Raw genomic sequence first — 18,758 nt, forward strand, 5'->3', positions numbered from 1 at the left:
AATGAGGGTCATCTTCACCCACAGTAGGGTGGAGTATCTTAATACAGGGCCTTGAGACCTCAGTGTCATCTGATTTTGTTTAGCAGAGCTCTCACTCACTTCACTGAACAAAGCTGGATATATGATTGTGAACCTTCATTTTCCTTTATTTGATCAATCGCATAAAACCTCTAGTCTGAGCCTTTCAAGTGCTTGTACATCCTACAAAAAATCATGGATCACTTAATCATGGATTAAGAGAAAGTACACCTGTAGAGATCGGACTATGGCCTGGGGGTTATTACTGTTGTCATGGCTAGAGGGAATTCTAAATGGATACTTGCTGTTGTACTTGACATCTAGGAAATAACTGAAAGGTGGAGTAACATCATGAATAGGCAGAAGCATTTTGGTAAGGGTCACTCAAACACCATTCATAGTAATGACATAAGGTGACCATGGTGGTACTTGGACTATAAAACCAAGTACAAAACTTTCTGTAACTGCCGTAATTCGGGGAACTGTGGGTGATCCACCTTATGTGTGTCTCCTTCAGTGTTCTTGGGGAAATTGTCACAATTATACTAATTTCAAACCTTCACTAGACTGCACAGTGTTACAGCCAAACACTTTAAAGGAAATATAAACATGTAGATTTTATATGGGTAGTGTATATAAAATATGATGTCTTTTAACAGCAGTTATTTATGAAGGATACTTTTTCTTAACTGAAAGATTATGTTGTACTCTAAAATGGAGACAATGTCCTTCTCTTCCTCAATTTATTATTACAACTTACTGACATTGAGGCTTAAAAGAGTATCTTTTGTAAATGTTAAATAGTTACTGCAGATCTGTGAAATGACCTGCCAATCTTGGCTTGTTCATCACCTGAGCATGACATGTTCATCTTAATCCATGTCAGTTTCATTGGAGAAACATTAATCTAGCATTCCTGAACAATGGTATGATGACCCGAGCCAGAAAAGACTAAAATAGAACTAAATTAGAGGCCTCAGAACATTTTCTTTGAGATTCTTACAGTATTTATTTGCTGACACTCCCTTGACACCACTTAAGCAATACTAGACAACAGAAGACCTCAATCAGCCAGGCTGTTGGCTGTAGTTTCAAGATGAGCACTGCACAGCTGAAAGACTGTACAATGCTCACCAATCAAGAGACAAGGAGGAGTATTAGCTATTGGTATGAAGGGAAAAGGGGGAGGGAGGTCATTTTTTCTCAATACAAGACAGAGGCGTTTTCAACCTTCAGTCTGCTGGGAGGAGCTCAACCCACGGAGAATTACAGAGCATTGAAGACACTTGTTCCCCTGTTAACTTATATTAGTGCACTCATCTACTGTGCACTGAGACGATGCCAGTCCGGACTGCTCTGCACCTCTTCATCTAGCACTGAAACCTTTGCAAGACACAGGTGAGGAAAACGAGAGGCTCTTCATTTCTTACATTTCTACAAGCTCACTCAGCTTCTCAGATAAACTTTCATAGCTAGGTAAAAAAAAACACACTTTAAAGGAGAACTAGAAAACAATTAGTTTGCTCATTAGCAAGACTTGACCTAGCACTATTAAAGTCTTGAGTGATTAGAATGATTATAGACAGCCTTTTAAGAACTCAATAAAATATTCCAATAATTTGACATGTAATCAATGTTTGATTTTATCGGTCTGTTCTACCGTGATTTATTTACATACTGTGTTGTTGTTTGAATGTAGGTACTCCCTTTTAGATTCAAGAAGCATTTACCTGATTTTTAATGAACAATAATATAGACTTATGCCGATAGATCCTAAACTGTTTTCTATAATAATTTCTATTACTCTTTCCATTACAACAAATAATTAGCAAATAACCAGTGCCGTTTTTACACTATACTGTGTAAGTTACCATTATTGGCATGTGTATGTTTTTTTCACACACCAACATGTAATGTATTCATACATTCTTTTGATGCTTTGAATTATTAATTTGTTTTTCCTGAGATCATGAGTAAAAATGCATTTCTTCATAATCTCAGCAGGTATAAATACATACCCTATACATATATCTGTTTAAAAGTCGAGAGGTTATTATTACTGTAGAAAGTACTCTTGCTATTACTACAAATAATCATAATGCTAACATTATTGACATATTCCTAAAGCTGGCACTCAGGCCCTGAACCCTGAACTGAATAGTTTAGGAAGTAATTCTTAACGGAGGCTGTAAGTGATCATGTTTTATAAATAGTGGTTCATTAGAAGTCCAGGTTGCTTGACTGAATCATAATATAGTACTCTAAGTGTTATTATCGTCTTAATCAAACAACCAAGCAATATAATTTGATTCATTTAATCTTCTGGGGATTCATATTTTGTAGTTAAAATTTGTCCATATTTGGTATCTTCAGAAGTGCTAAACACTTCCGTTTCTTTAGTCTTCTTTATAAAATTGGAAAACTGTTCTTGCATTTTTATATTGTATATTACATTATTTTATATTTTTATATATTATATTTTATAATATAATATATATATATTATAATTACATTATTAAATTACACAACACAGATAACATTGTGGTACTCTGCATATGGATATAGACAATATGTGTAGACAAATTGCACAAACAGTTTCTCTTGTTACAATTTACAAATTTCAAGGCAGAGTGCAAGAAGATAATACCATACAAAATACAACTAAGTATTAATAGATACAATTTCTGTCTGTCATTAATGTAGCAAATGTCATCAATATTTACAGTACTGTTGAACTACCCAGAATTAGAAGAGATCTCTCTTCTACATTTACGGAACACTCAGTCTTTCCAGCAATATGTTGTCCAGAATGAAGTATTTTAAAACATTGCAATATCTGCAGCTGTGCACCTCATACTCACATTGAGTTACCTATGGAGGAGGAAAATACATTTTAAAAATTATTTGAACAACACAGGTTGCAAAAGCCAGCCTGTGTTATCTTGTACAGCCTGCAGGTTTATTTTTATCTATTATTTTACAAATGCACTGTACAAGGAAATACAGTATTTGAGATAATGTTCTCTTTTGGTACACAGAGCATAATGGAAACTTACTTGGTGCCCAGCACTGTAGGTGCATAAGGAGATTGTTGTTAAGCAACGAGGCTCTCTTAAATAGCTTTGTTGATGTGCAGTTTACTTTGCATTAAAGGGCTTTCTAAGCTTCCTTTATTGTATTACACCTGTGTGGATTTTCAATAAACAATGTTTTATATACAATTTATAGTAATATTAACTTATCATTTCTATAATGAATATAAATATATAAATGATAATATATATAGTATATGTTAATATTATATTAGTATAACATGATGGGAAGTTTACTAACCCCCACAGGAAATACTACTTACATAGAATTGTGGTATGAGATAATATCACGGCAATGCTTTTAAAGATTTAGCATTCAGTATTACATACAGCTATTCAATCTAAATGGTCTCTGAGAGAAAGACAGGAGTAAAGGAACTTATAGCCATTGTCATTAGTTATTAATTAATCTATAATTAATTATGAATATATTAATATCTCCTAGGCAGACAAAGAGTCTGAGCTAGTTATTGTCCTGGTTAGTACTACAGCCTCTTAAGTCACACTTCATGTACTTCAAGAACCCCCCCCAGTCCATGAATGTAGAGGCAAATAGATATTTGTCGAAGAGGAAATTGCATGGTCAAAAGGCATGAGTGAATATGCAGAAAATATGTCTTTGTTGCCACATCCCTGCTCAGGAAAAATATACTGACCATGTTTGGATGAATACATGTTATTTCACTACAATGTGAACCCGTTTGCACTTAGTACCATGGTATATTCGCATGGTATTTCTGCAATTGTACCATACTTTTACCTGGCATTTACGTTGCCTTCTTTTTTTGTGATTTCTATACTTCTTTACTTTCTCTCTTCCCCATAATGCTTTGCTATAACTGTGCGTTAAGGAAACTCTGCTTTACTGCATTTTTCTCTGTTTTCACCATAGTGTAGAACAACTGTTTTTGATTAAATGCAGTGGCATCTCAGAGTTAAAACAGTAACAGGAATAGTTTGCATTGGATTCCTCCAAGTGCCGAATGACAGAATGAATCCATCTCCTTTGGGAGCTAAGCTAAACTTTGCAATGAACCGCTCCGCATTCGTGTTTTCAGAACTGATCAAAGGTGGTGATCAACTGAACAAAACAGACTGCAACTAAAACTCCGAATTCTCAGAATTGCAATGTAAGTGAATGCAACTATTTACATTTATAGCAGTGTGGAACAAAAAGTCAGCAACAAATCCTGCTCCGGTCCTGTTGCTTGCCAGGTTAGACTTTGGCTCCCCCACAACCCTAAAATGACCAAAGCAGTTAGAAAATGGATGTGTGGGTGGACACTGTCAAAAGCAAGCACGGTCAGCATTCTTGACTCAAACTGACAGTTGTGTGGTCAGATCCAGGGCTGGATACTGTACTGTTTAAGCATCCTAATTCTCTCCGATTGCTCTTGTAAAAACATAACATGACAGAGTACAAATATCCTTTGGATGAAAGTATTCTAATTAATCATGAAAACTAACTTCATAATGACCTTTTTAATGAAAACGCACAGTCCCACACAGAATACCAAAGGGGAATCGAGTCTTTTTCTGTCGGTACATAGCCCAACTCTTCATCTTTACATAGGGTGTATTGTTTTTATAATAGACTTCATGCGTTAAGGGACGTTAACCATCTGAGCCTGAATCTTCAGACTAGACGGCTTTCTGGGTCTATGTGACTATTTCCAGCACACTAGTCCTCACAGGACAGGCCAGCACTTCCTGATTTTTCACATGTGACATTTTGAAACTTGAGTGCGGTCAACATGGTGGCAGTGTGAGTCAGAGGGGCTCCAGCCAAGTGTCGCCTCCCCTGGCGGTTTTCAGCCGGGGCCGACACCGTGCCAAGTCGTACCGGAAATCTAAAAAGGCTATTTTCAAGGGTGAAGCATGCTGGGGAAGGCCCCCTGGGGACGTTTGTCATTTCACTTTCAAAGAATGGGGGTGGGATGGGCAGAGGAGTCTCATTTGTGCGATTCGTTGCTTTTTTTCCCTGAGGAGTAGGTAGCCCCCTTTTTGCTTTCGTTCCGAAACAAAAAAAAAACACACCACACAAAGAAGAAAGGACAGATTGCACAAAAACATCCTTTTACATCCTCATCTGTATTCTCCACTGCAAGGGCTGGTTTATGTTCTTGATGTAATATGTTGCCAAACCCTGCTTTATAGGCAATTCCTGCTACACCTTATTTCCATCAGTATGGCATGATTTTAGCTATCTCTTTTGCACTAGTTTCTCCAGGTTGCTTTCTCTTCTTATGGGGCTTTCATAAACTGAGTCAAAAAACTGTCTTATGCAAGCTGTCAGCCATGGACCAATGAAATCTAGTATACATACACATGGAACTACAGAATATACCCCTATGACTGGCAGCAGGACACACCAAAATGACCCATGTGACCATAATTTGTATCCACAAATTGTCAGCATCTTCTGGTGGACGACTTTTCACTCTTGTGTGTATTGTCAGCATCCACTGAGACGTGTTCTCCATTCTCTTATTTTAGTGTTTTAATATTGACAGTTACGTACAAAATATTATTTATATACCACAGCCTGCTGAAATGAGAAATGCAGTACAATTCAAAGATTGAGATTATATGATATAATCTTAATGACCGCATACGTAAAGGAATGCAAAACATGAGATTAAGAAAATGTGTCAAAAATAGAGCTATGCTCTATCTCACTTCACCCCTGCACCTACAGTATTATAGCACAGGACAGAGAACTCCAATTAAAAAATGTAATTATTTCTTGTTAGTGGTGGATTAATTATTAATTGCAATGCTTTACTTTTAATAGGAATATAGGTTAATAAACAGTCTTACTCATCATTTCTGAAGATTGGGTGTTGAAAGCACCACAATTTTAGATAAAGAAAAAGATGATACATTTAGCTTCTACTTGTACTCAAACCAAGGAGGGAAGTTATTTGCAGGACAGGGGATGTGAGAACTGACATTCTAAATGTAATATCCGGTCTTTTAAAAGAGAGACTAAATATAGTCAGGAAATGATAGAGATATTACCTTAATCATGTCTGAGGTTCTTAAATTGTACAAATGAAATGAGCCATTTGCTATAAAAAGTAATAAACATAAAAACTGCTGTGAAAGGGAAGTGGTTTCAGACAAAATGGAGACTCTATTCTGAACAATAAACCTTAAAAGCTTTTGGTGAATGATCTGCTATCCTCAGTTAAATTGAATGCTTCTTCACTTCCTACACTGGCTCTGTCCATCACTGTAAAATATATATCCAATACCAGGCTCTTTCAAGGCCCCTCTGGACAATTCCAGATCACTCAGATGACATCTTGTACCTCCAGCAACCTCATTTACTGCATCTCTTGCTGAAAATGTCCAGCTATCTACACTGGGGAAACAGGAAGGAGACTGGGAGACAATTTCGGGGAACATGTCAGAGCTGTGGGGATCAAGGATTTCTCCAAGCCCATAGTTTCCCATTTCACCTCTACCAGCCTTGATCATACTGCCTTCTCTGTCTGTGTTCTCAAAGAGGGGTTTCAGAACTCCTGTTGTAGATAGACATCCAAAACCAAAATGATCCTGACACTAGGATCACACCTTCCCCTTTCTCTCAACAACTGGCTCGTTTCCAATCCTCTCTATTCATTTGCATTTCTGACCTCACACCTCTCTCCACCTCTCTCAACTTCACACCTCCTGTGTGCCCACTCTGCTTCTTTCCTGCTCCCTCCTCCTCTCCACTTCTGGTCGCATGCTGAAGCAGCTACTTACCGTACTTGAACCTTCCTTTTCCTGTTCTGCTTCTGCTTTGCTAATAGTAGCTATCTTATAAATATTGTCTGCTTTAAATCCCACACTGTACCGGTTATTCAGTGTGTGTCACAGAGGTATGTGTTTTAGTATTTTAAATAATGTATTATCCCCTGTATGTTGTTTAACACTCATCACGCATAATACATATTACTTGCAAATGAAATCAGATGTTACTGCTGAGGTTTCTGCATTTAGAATTGACTGATTTTAACATATGGATGTAGCAGAACTTTAACCTCATCTGTGATACGGCTGAGATTATGCTCTACAACAATAAAATGGAGAGTGAGGCGATTGCAAAAGATGAGGTCAGCAGCTGATTATTCATATTTTCTGTTTGTTGTGACCCAATTGCTTGTGTGTGTTACACGTTTCCTTTAAGAGGGAAACAGTTTGTAACACTGGCTTATGCCAGTTTTCCATGTATGAAATATCTTCTCCAATGTAAAATTACAGCAGGTGTAAAAGAAGAGTTTCTAAAAGCAATGTTTCAGGGCTTTAAGTTTTAGGTAGTCCAAACAATTTATTGTGCAAAATCAGACAGAGTATAATCTATAACACGTATTAAACGGATCTTCAGAACTGGGTCCAGAAACAGAGGGAAACTTCAAGAAGCAGTGGGTAATTATGTCATTTTTTTTCCCCAGAATGGACCTAAACACCTCCATTTCCACCAAAGTGGGGCTATCTAAGGAAAAAAATGAGGTGGATATTGATGCCATTATGGAAAAAGTGTTAATATTCCTCTACAGCCTCACCGTCATCCTGGGGATCTGTGGCAACACTATGGTCATCTGGGTAACTGGTTTCCGCATGAGGAGAGCTGTCACCAATGTGTGGCTCTGCAACCTTGCGGTGGCAGACCTTATTTTCTGTTTCACCCGCACCACCTCCCTCATCAAGAACCTCTTCTTCAGCTACTGGCCCTTTGGCTCCTTCCTGTGCAAGTTCAACGGCTTCTTCAAGTACGCCAACATGTTCTGCAGCGTCTTCCTCCTGGCCGTCATCAGCCTGGACCGCTGCATTTCCGTGTTGAAGCCGGTCCGGACGCGGCAGCACCGCACCCTGCCGATGGCCACACTGACGAGCGTAGCTGTCTGGGCGCTAGCCGTTGGCTTCAGCCTGCCATACTTCATTTTCCGTCAGACATCCCCCGACCCCGAGAACGGTAACCTCACCAAGTGCTCCTTCGACGTTCCGGGCAGCAGTGGGAGCGAGACCAAGCTGGCGCTCTACATTGTGCGTTTCCTCTGTGGATTTCTCCTTCCCTTCTTGGTCATCTCCATTTCCTACACCTTGGCTGGCTGCAAGCTGTGGCAGACAAGACTGTCCCGGAAAGGCAAATCACTGAAGCTCATCATGGCGCTGGTCTGTGCCTTTTTCCTCTGCTGGGCTCCGTACCACTTCTTCCTGTTGGCCAAGATGGTCAACAAGAAGTCCATGGCGGTGAAGATAGGCCTGCCTCTCTTCAAGGGACTGGCCTACCTCAACAGCTGCATCAACCCCATTCTTTATTTTTGCATGGGCCTTGACCGCAATAAAAGGTTTAACCAGAGCCTCTCGGCGGTCTATCGCAGGGCCCTGGCCGAAGATTCAGAATCATCTACAATGGGGAGATCCATTAAGAGAGAAAGGGACTCCATAGACAACAGTTTGGATGTTGCCGAGTTATGAACACTTTATGGACAGAATCCTGCTGTCATCACAACTCTTTCCTTTTGATCCACTGACTCTGTGACCGGTTGCCCAATGCTGGAATATAGAGATTTTCGATTGATTTAAACTGATGAAAGAATTAAGTATGGGAGCAAACCCAAAGAGCGAGTATATAAAATATCCTCCCACAATCTTTGAAGTCTCACAAAATGTAGGGAGTCGTCAGTACTTTCACTGCTCTCAAGGAAAGGATGGAGGAGATCCTGAGATCAGTGTACTAAACCCCCAATGGCCTTTTCTGACTTGCAAACTTTCTTATGTTCTTATCAACAGGACAGTCTACAACGCAAGATGTAGACAGACATAAATGTCTGACATATATCTAAACTCAAAATGACAGAGCTGGATAAATTTACAGGATGTACATTCAGCAAATGCAAATGATAACACTGGTTCTTTAGCCTCCTTTGATAATGTTTTTATAAAAGCAGTGAATCCTCTAGCACTGCAACCTGAATCCTGTAGACTAGTTAGTTGAGTTAACCGTATCTGACAATGTTAAGATGTACAGAGTATGTTATGGCTGACCGATGGTTTTCTTTCCTTATTTTTCCCATATTACTCCTAATGCCTGCACTTACTACATGGCAGAAAAAAACATTAAATCATACCTTGAGGCCTGTTAATAATAAAAAAGTGACCCGAATAGTGTCAGAATAAGAGAGAAATGTGGAGACAGGCCCACAATGCATAAATGCGAAAAGACATTTTGAAATTTCGGGCACAATGTTTGTTTGTTATTATTCCTAGTTTCCATTAACTTAAGTGATTTCTCTTCTCTCGTTGACTTTGAAATTTGTTTTGTTTCAATAAAGGGCTCACAGGAAGCAATTGTTGTTTTTGCAACAGTTAACCTGCTTAGCAGTGGTCTGCTGATTCACTGTGACAGACTGATTTAAAACTTGCAAAATCAAATTACCATAGCAACATGTCCCCTTCTTTAAAGTCCTTTTTACTTCTTAGAAGTTAATTTTCTCTTTCTTTCAAGCTTCACTTTTTCTTGAATCTTTAGCAACAGCGATGCTTGTGGGATGCAGAATGCTCATGTATCTGTTGCCTATTTGGGTCTATTTTATTTTTATGGAGTTGAGGAATAAAAGAATTCCTAATTTCCTCATGGCTCCAACAGTAGAGGTGCTGACCTAAGTACAAGCTGATCTCTGTCATTTGAGATATAAGAAGTCGCTTGCTGACCGTGACCCTTATTCCCCTAATAGTGGAGCACAACTGAATCAACGGCCCCAGGGTCACCAGGTGTAGCCTTTGGATAACATGGACCATGGCTTTCTTGGAGCAAGAGCAAAGCCTGTGATTTCCTGGGTGCCTGCAATCTCTCAATGCTGTCAGCAAAGGATTCTTCTCCAATAGGTCCTTAACCGGTCACACTTGACAGCACAACCCGACCCATCTTAAAAGGTGAATGATTGTGTGGTTGCATAGATGGCTGTAAAATGCAAAGATGCACAACTGAGTGAAGCCTATTACAAGCTCTCACCAATAATCACTCTTTCTGAGTATTGTATTGTAGAAAGACAGATGGGATGTATCTGGCTGTCTTGTATGTGACTAAATTACTAGAACAGATTGAACTGTGTGTCTTGTATCTCCTGGGGTTATAATCTAGTTAAAAATAGAACCCTGTTGCTCTGTAAAGCAGAATAAATGCTATAATAACCATTATAGAGCTGCACAAGAAGACACATGCATGTTTTCTGAAGGCTAGCCAGGAATAACTTCCTGATGTGAAAATAATTTTCATTTTATTCTCTTTCAAGAAACTGCCTGAGTAGAATTATTTGAGTTATTGGCTGTTGGTTTTACAGGTGAATTTAACACTTTGAAAACAAAATGAAAATGGTCTGTGTGTCAATGAGTGCTATCTGTATTGTCTCTTCTCTTCATAGTCTTAAAACGAACCTCATTAAAGAAGTACGGGATTATTAACAGAAAGTACAATGAATGAATTGATTCAGGAAAATCAATGTAATGTTCCATAGAAAACAATGTGCCTTACCTGTCTTGCAAATTGTCTGGGATCTTTGCTTCAGCACTGTAATTTTGAAATTTCTTTAATTTTATAGAACTTTGATAAAATATTTTAATAGAAAATCACTGTGTCTTTTGTGAGTCTTAAAAAAATAAGTTATAAGAATACACACCAGCTTCGTTCATCCCAGTGTTACTTGCTGGGTTGGTCTATTATTGGGACAGGATGAGTGAAAGAACATTTGATCTAATACCATGAAGGACAGAAACAGCACATATTCAGTCATGAGGAAATACAGATGATATTTTCTCATATGACGCAAGACATCTCCTGCTCACATGACTACATTTGACAGTTGATTCTCATCATTAATTTGTATTGGGATATAAGTTGGTGGACAGTTGCCTACAGTTGCCATTTAGGAAATGGTTAATGATACATTCTCATTATGTACTAGATAACTGCAAATTTGTGTTGGATTAATATTAAGAAAAGTGGTCTCCCCTGAACACAAACGGTTGTGAATATTTTCACAACACAATGGATCTCCCAGCATTTGTAAAGTCTGGGTTCCGACTTATGAGATAATTCATACATGGTGATGAATCGGTCTTAATGGTTTTATTTGGTTTCTTCCAAGCCATTAATGTAATTTATGTACCTGGATTGCTGTTTAATCCACTCACCCTTATAGGAAAAGAGATTCAAGTGTACAGTATTCTATAAAAAAGCATTCTCTGCGTGTAACCAGTATGGCTCTTAGTATTGTTTTTGGGCTGTCTAGCTCATCGAAAGGTACATCATTTAGAAAGACAAACAGTAATTGATGAAAAGTTGGTATATTTATTTCTCCATCAAAAGTTATTTAGCATTTTGCAAATGAATATACTGTATGAATAAATATACTAGTAACTCAGATTTCATCCAGCACAAAATTCCCTAAAAGTTCACATTGTACAAGATCCCAAATCTGACATGGTTGTCACTCTGAATGATTTGAGATCCTAATGTACTTAGAGTTTGGATTTTAAGTTGACCCACTGAATGAATTTCACATATAATTCCTAAGTTTGCTGCTACCACATGCTATTTCTCTTTCTGTATATTTCTTGACATGCACTCCTCTGTAATTCAGTCTCTGTCTTATTGAGGGTGTTCTGCAGTTTCCATCCGGTGGCATTTAGTGAACTAGTGCAGCCAAAGCTGCAGAGTCCTCTTGGGAAGTGTACAACCAGCATAATCTCTTTTACAACCCAATAATATAACTATTACATTATACATTGCAGCACATAAGCTGTACAGTTCTCTCAAGGTCCTTTTTGTGATCCATTACTGCAAGTAAAATTAGTCAGAAGGTTGTAGATATAGCTCCCTGCCTTTGGGTTTTGAAGACTTTCACAGATTCACTGATTAAGGTGTCTGATAGCCCCGTGTTAAGTGTCTTTTCTATCTTCTGTGTTTATTTTGAAGTAATATTATTACATTTCAGAGCTGTCAAGTGTTGTACAACATTAAAGAAAGCAAACCATAACCAAAACAAAACCACAGCTGCTATTTAAAACTTCCAGACGCTGTTGATGTCAGTGATATCACCCCTCCAATCCATTGTGACTGCTTCACAGTTATGACAATGAGTAATCTCCAGACTAAAGAAAACTCTGTATGATACAGGGTTAGGAGTTAGAAAATGTATGTACAAACAGTATAAGCACTCTCCTAACAGAAGTAACTGACAATAATATCTTTTTATCTGGCTGAATGAGCATTCAATACACTATTGAATATAGCACTACAGGAGCACTGTTTTCTTGTGATTGATGCTTGTGATTGAGGCTTGATGCTTGTGATAGCCCTGCATTCTTGTGATTGCCTTGCTTGATAAGGCAGAAACAGGCTTAGATCTGTATGAATAGAAAATCCGTCAATCAGAGTTTGGAAGTCAGAGTGCTGCACTTGGCTGAAGACGCTATGTAGATTCACTTCTGTTTTGGATTCTAAAGATACAGTCACTAGAGTCAAAAGTAAACCTCGTACCATCCTGTGTATTTTCAATTTCTTTTTTGTTTTTGCTCAGAATCAGTTTCTATGTGCTCTTCGGTACCACTCATGACCACTGATTAATGATAATTACCACACAACCAGAGAGAGCCTTATTGCATTAAAATAAGCAGCTCTCTGGTACAGATAATGAAGCTGCATCAGAGCTCCAGACACAAAATTATACATTTTGCTCTGTGATGTACTGTGGTGGCTTTGCACAGGGCTGGGCAGTTTGATGGTCATGAAGAAAGCTAATGCATGATCATAGACAATGTGGGGAAAAATGGATGGCTTTAGATGAGCATTTTCCCAGGAGGTCTTCCGTCCAGGTACTGGCCAGGCTGACGTTTGCTTAGCTTCAGTGGGATGTGTGTTGTGAATTGGAGGGTTATATGGCTGCTGGCATATCACACCCTCTATAGTCACAATGGAAGATTTCAGATGGACTACAAAGGACCAGTGAAACTGACCTTGTTTCTATCTGCTTTTTAAATCTTCATTTTGATTAGAATCAAGAGGAAGAGCTACTGAAGTGGGAACAGTTTTTTTTTTCCCCAGAGTTTGCTTCTTTAGACACAGTTCATTGCACCAGCACAGTTCTCTTTTAGCGGCCTGAAGGAAGCTGTATGCATTTCCCCTTTGGGGTTTAAACAGCAATAGCAGAAAAAACAACATTTCAGTACTCTTTCAGTTCTGCTTAACAAAAGTAAAACTGTCGAGGATTCATTGCAGAAAAAGATCAAATTCAACACAAAACTCTCGTATTACATAAAACAGAACTTAACTGGAAAATTTTAGATTTCAGAATTTAGTTTTTAGATTTTGTAGATCCTGTGACTTCCACCAGGATCAGCTTCTTGTTATGTGCACTCAATTGCAAGCACTTGAGAGGCCTCACTGTTGGTCATTTGCTCTTTCGCCATTTCCACTCCTCCTTTTGTATTGATTATTGTAATCTTCTGTCCGGGCGCCAGGGAGCTGTGGATAGCACTACTGCCTCACAGCTTCTGGTGCAGGGCTTGATTCTATCCTCACGCCTTTGGCGGAGCGACATTTGCGTGTTCTCCCTGGGGTCACATGTTTTTTTTTTGGGGGGGGGGGGGGGGGATTCACGACATGCAGATTAGGTGGCAGACTCCCCAACATTGTCTCCCGACCTTGAGAAGCAGAAGTAGGCCCATTTCCTCATGTAGTCTGTCCTGTCTGGTGTAGATACTGTGTTCCGCAAATAGTGACTCCACTGTGACCGGGCAAATGACGAAGGAAGAGACCAATGTCAATACTGTATGAGCAGCAGTGAAATTACAAATGCCAACATCATGTCAAGATACTTAATCATTAAGGTGCATTAAGTTATTAACATGTGATAAGAAAGGCAATCAGAGAAAGTTATAATACAGTATGGGAAGTAAGAGGTAAAGGTGTATTCCATGCTGAAAAGAAGAAAAAAGAGACAGAATGATTAAGCTGTGGAGTACTTAGAAAACCCATACAAGTACTTTATACTTTATAAGTAGTATTATAGAGCACATGTGAAACCAATACAAATGAGTAGTATGAGATTAAAGAAGCAAGAAACAGGCCTTTTTTGTAGTAGTCTCAGCAAATACTTAAAAGATGAAACAAAAGCAGTTTATCACTGTAGTTAACTCATGCCGTGACATCTAAGATCACAAAGCCATTAAAGGAAAAAGTGTAATGTATGCCACAAGTAAAAAGATAAGATATTTTCCCACAATAATATTTCCCAGAAAAGAGAAACACAGCTTATTTCCAAATAAATAGCTTGTTTATTCTGGCTGACCTTTAATGACCTCTGACTTGATATTTCTAACAGTAAAGATGGGTATTTCAAAGAAACGATGGGTATTTATTTAATAACAGATGTGAGCACAGGGAAAAGGAAAGAAAAGCTTTAGAAAGAAAAATTCAGATAAATTGAGAAACATTAAAATACAAATGAACCAGTAGCTTCAGTTGTATTTTAAATAATGTTCAATTAATGTATTCCCCTCACCAATTCTGTCTCCTCCCATACTCACTTGTAAAACATTTCTACTTTTGTGGCAAGAGAACAGGCGCTTTGCTACACTAACCCCATTCCATGGGAGCCAATTATTTAAAGAAGTTATGTGCAAAATACAAAATAGGATAAACACAGTCATCAAAGGGTTAATCACTACAAATACTGAATATGAAACTGAATTATTTCTGTCAGATGAAAATCACACACTTAGTACTCAACTGTGCAGGTTCGTGAAAATATACAGTAGTGGGGAAATAAGCCCCCCTGTGCTGTTGTATTACCCATCCCTGGATCAGTGATTCTATACAGGCATCTATAAAGACAATCCAGGATAGAAGCTCTGTTTCCTTGGGGCCTAAACCAGGAGGTGAAACTCAAAATGGTGGATACTGTTTGTTGTGTAAGTATATCTGTGATATGCATGGGATTAACTGTCACATAGGGGTGTATGATTTACTTACATGTGTGCAACCATGAAATAAATCACTAGATTCAAAGTAGTAATAGAGAAAGTGAGGTGCATTGAGTGTGAATTACTTGAATACTAAAATGGCGGCCTGGCTATAGAGTGCATTAGTTAGTGTAGTTTGGCGTGTATGAGTGCTGTCATCAGCAAGTTCCAAGCGTTCTGTCACAGAGCAAATTCCCAATTTGGTTCGTACTAAAGCCTTTGGGTTTTCTAAGGTGACCACCTTAGGGACAAGTATGTATCAAGTGAGGGTTACTGAGAGCTCACAATTTACAGAGCTGGAATGACCATGAGCATGGAGCGGGGGTCTGCCAAAGTGGGCCTACTAACTCTTGTAAATGGTTTCACAGGAGGTGTATTAATCACTGGTTGCATTATATAATAAGGGTTGAAAATGTACATTCTCACATGGGGTGTCAATCAGTGGTTTGTTTGATTTAAAACTGATGTCTCGTGGTGGTTAGGAAGTCTTCAGGGTGTGAATCTAAAAAAGCTCTTTTCTTTTAGTTTCTTTTTCTGTAGTTTGCTTAAACGTAAAGCTTTTTGGACATTAAACATCTGTATTTAAATTGTATGTAAATGTACAAACACCTTAGATACATTAATTGTTGTCACTTTTCTGACTGCTATCATCCTCTGTTTCTGAACTTAAGGGAAGGTGGTTTGATTCCAGTTCTGAAGCTCAAAAGTTGCACATAAAGCAGTTGTGTCTATCATAAGCCTAATTTAGTATGTCACATACAAACGTTATGTTTTCACAGGCCTAGCTCAATGCATGGTCGGTCTCAAGAACAATACCATCCACTCTGTCTGAGTGTTGACCTATTGGTACAGAAATGTGATCGTTTAAATAGTTTTAATCTCTGAAATAAAATGAAAACCAATTTATGAAAAATATCCTTAGTGTTTATATCTGCAATTTTCAAAATGAAAGCAAATACTCTTCCTTCTGGAAGAAGGAATGTCCAGTGTTTTTAATGCAGCTACATGTATATGCGGGTGTTAAAATGTTCTGAACTTTCACGAGCAAATAATTCAACCTGTTATACAGAAAGTGTATGGCCCAACAGTCCTGTTATGCATATCTCTCCTTGTCAGTACCAAGTAGTTTTTCAGACCCTTCACAGTTTCTATCTGAGAATAACTTTGTAATCTAGCTGGTGTAGGGCCACCTTAATCATATTAATATGTGAATATGTGGTCCGTTTGTTATTTTAACAAAGTAAAAACTGGAGAGAATATTGAGTTGTAAAGAGAAAAAAATGCAAAGATGCAAATCAGAAGAGGTTATGAGGTGTTGCAAATGAGGTGAAGAGCTCTTCACACATCAACCAAATATAAAAACATTTACGGCAGCTTTTAACACACAGATGATGACCTAGCACTTATTTTGCTACTGTATCTCAAAACGTTAGCTATAGGCGAGAAACCACAAACTAGTTTTATTTATTAATTATATTCATTATAATTTTGGATGTTATAGGTATTATAGTGTTGGATGCAAATTAAGATGCAGCTCGGCTGTTTTATTTCAATGGGGTAAAACAAAGTCTGACGTTTTCTAGCAGGTGTCCAATCTTTCCATGTGTGTATGCAGTGATTATGGCAACTGTCCTTTGCTAGAGATGGATTCACTTGATATGTCCCCTAACTATATTGAATCATATTTTTAATGGTGAAAATATACAGTATGAGAAAAATCTGAGAAGCATGCAATTAGAAATCATGTCTAGATAGGGACAGAACTCGTGTAGAAAAGGTTCTTTGGTGTTATCATTGAAGCAATATGCCAATCTCGTCATAGTCCCACAACTGATGATAAAACAATCACTTAAAATATATATTTTATCAACATGTTGAACAGACTAATTCATTTTGCTTTCCTCACATTCTATCATTATTCCGGCTGTGATTAGCTCTTGGAGTAGCATGTCCTGGTACATTTTACATTGAAATTTTGCATATCAAATATCCAATTGGCTTGAGCATGGTTGCAGGCACAGCACAGTCATTTTCATCTGCTGGAATAGAGGAGCCTATGGTTGTGGATCAGTGCTCTTGTGCAACGAAATGGCCTCTAGAGAAAGAGAAGCCAATGAGAAGACAGGACAAGGTTAGCAGGGGAAACTGAGATCAGAAGATAAAGAATGACCTGAAGGAGAAGACGTTGGGCTGCATTGTACTGTATTGGCCCCCAAGAGAGAAAAGTCATGCAGATGGCAAGATGCTTTTCTTGATCCCAGTCTTTTCTGTTGTTGAAGTCGGCATCCACAACCCTACAAGGTGATCAGAGAAACAGGTGACGCGCTATTGGATTTCAGGAGCATGGTGACATGCTTTTATTAGGTAACGACGAACCCTGATGATATGAACACCAGGCAACCTGTCTCCATCACCTGCATTCAGGGCTCATGAGCTGCCTCTCTGCTGCTGTGATCAAAGTCATCCAGAGAATGTGGGAAGTGGGGAATGTGTACTGGATGACACATCCTTGTTTAACTTAAATTGCCTCCTGGGGATGAAAAAGGTAGTTTGAATGGAATGGTATGGAATTGAATTGTGCTCCATACCAAACACTGGCACTCCTGGCACTACAGCTATACCAATAAGCTGATCTTTCTTGGTTTGATTTGCCTTGCTCTAAAACAAATCCTCCTAAAGCCTCTGAATTGATCATGGGGCATAGTTCATTCTACATGACCCTATCTCAATAGCTCCCTTCTCATTTTCAAGGGCACCACTAACAAAAAAAAAAACCAGTTCTAATTCTACACGTAAAGTGTTTCACCTCACTCAGCTTCCATTTTTGTATCAATGCACGTAGGCCAGTTTCCACTGGCACTAAATGCATTCTGGAAGAGAACTGCACAGTACAGACAGGTACACTGTGTTTTGGGACAATTCCCAAACGTTGGGAAGTTGACCTGTCAGCATCACGCCTTTGAAGTATGGAATGCAATCCTTTCTAGGTGTTCTGTGTTCTTGTTAAATGTGTGTACAGGGAGACTGATGTTCCCTCTTGTTTTTGGCTAGAGTATTAGTTATAGAGCAATTAACACCTTCCTACACATTTAAGTCAGTGACGCACATAAGAACCAACCTGTAAATCTACACTTTTTATCTGTGTTTTATTATTAATTGGGCTGCGTCTGACAACAGAGGAGGGTATATGACGCAGTGGACTTTCCGGGGTTTCATACCAGCTTGATTCTTTCTCATGCCCGTCAGTTCAGGAAGTACCACCTGCTGAGGAAGGCAATTTTAAATGATCGAAACGGTGTGCTGTGAAAATTGCATTCTTTCAGTTTCACAGAAAACACCAGATGTCTCTAAATATAGAAACCACAACAAAAGGACCGTTTGCTCAGAAATTGTCTTGAAAGTATCACCCTAGTCTGTTCTCCTGCCTACTTAAAGCATACAAGATATCAATCATATTCTTGTTTCATTTTCTCATTGTTATTGTTCTCACCTCTGGTTTCTTGGTTGTACTGTAGTCAAAGTTATTCTTGCGCAATCCGGATGTTACATTTGACAACCATGTGTCAAGAAAGTGGTGCACCATTTCTGAAAGCTCACCGTCTTTGCATCTGTCCTTCGGATGAGATGTAAAAC

General features: G+C 38.5%; 1 protein-coding gene across 2 annotated transcripts; it reads left to right on the forward strand.

Moving 5' to 3' along the window:
* The first annotated feature begins 745 nt into the window (after nt 1–745).
* Nucleotides 746–10,730, forward strand: gpr193 (G protein-coupled receptor 193). Of its 2 annotated transcripts, XM_015336538.2 has the most exons (3): nt 746–1,416; nt 4,169–4,240; nt 7,553–10,730. In XM_015336538.2, the coding sequence occupies exon 3, from the start codon at nt 7,554–7,556 to the stop codon at nt 8,577–8,579; it is 1,026 nt and encodes a 341-aa protein (XP_015192024.2). In that variant the 5' UTR covers nt 746–1,416; nt 4,169–4,240; nt 7,553; the 3' UTR covers nt 8,580–10,730. The 2 variants fall into 2 exon arrangements, with proteins under 2 accessions (XP_015192024.2, XP_006641729.3); XM_006641666.3 differs by lacking the exon at nt 4,169–4,240.
* The last annotated feature ends 8,028 nt before the right edge of the window (nt 10,731–18,758 follow it).

The sequence above is a fragment of the Lepisosteus oculatus genome, chromosome 27 (assembly GCF_040954835.1).
Source record: "Lepisosteus oculatus isolate fLepOcu1 chromosome 27, fLepOcu1.hap2, whole genome shotgun sequence".
Lineage (NCBI taxonomy): Eukaryota > Metazoa > Chordata > Actinopteri > Semionotiformes > Lepisosteidae > Lepisosteus > Lepisosteus oculatus.

Excerpts from the sequence above, each read along its gene's own strand:
- gpr193 (XM_006641666.3), top strand. The coding sequence starts at position 1,115 with ATGAGCACTGCACAGCTGAAAGACTGTACAATGCTCACCAATCAAGAG. Across the intron at positions 1,417-7,552 it reads GAAACCTTTGCAAGACACAG|AATGGACCTAAACACCTCCA; the intron begins GTGAGGAAAACG and ends TTTTTTCCCCAG.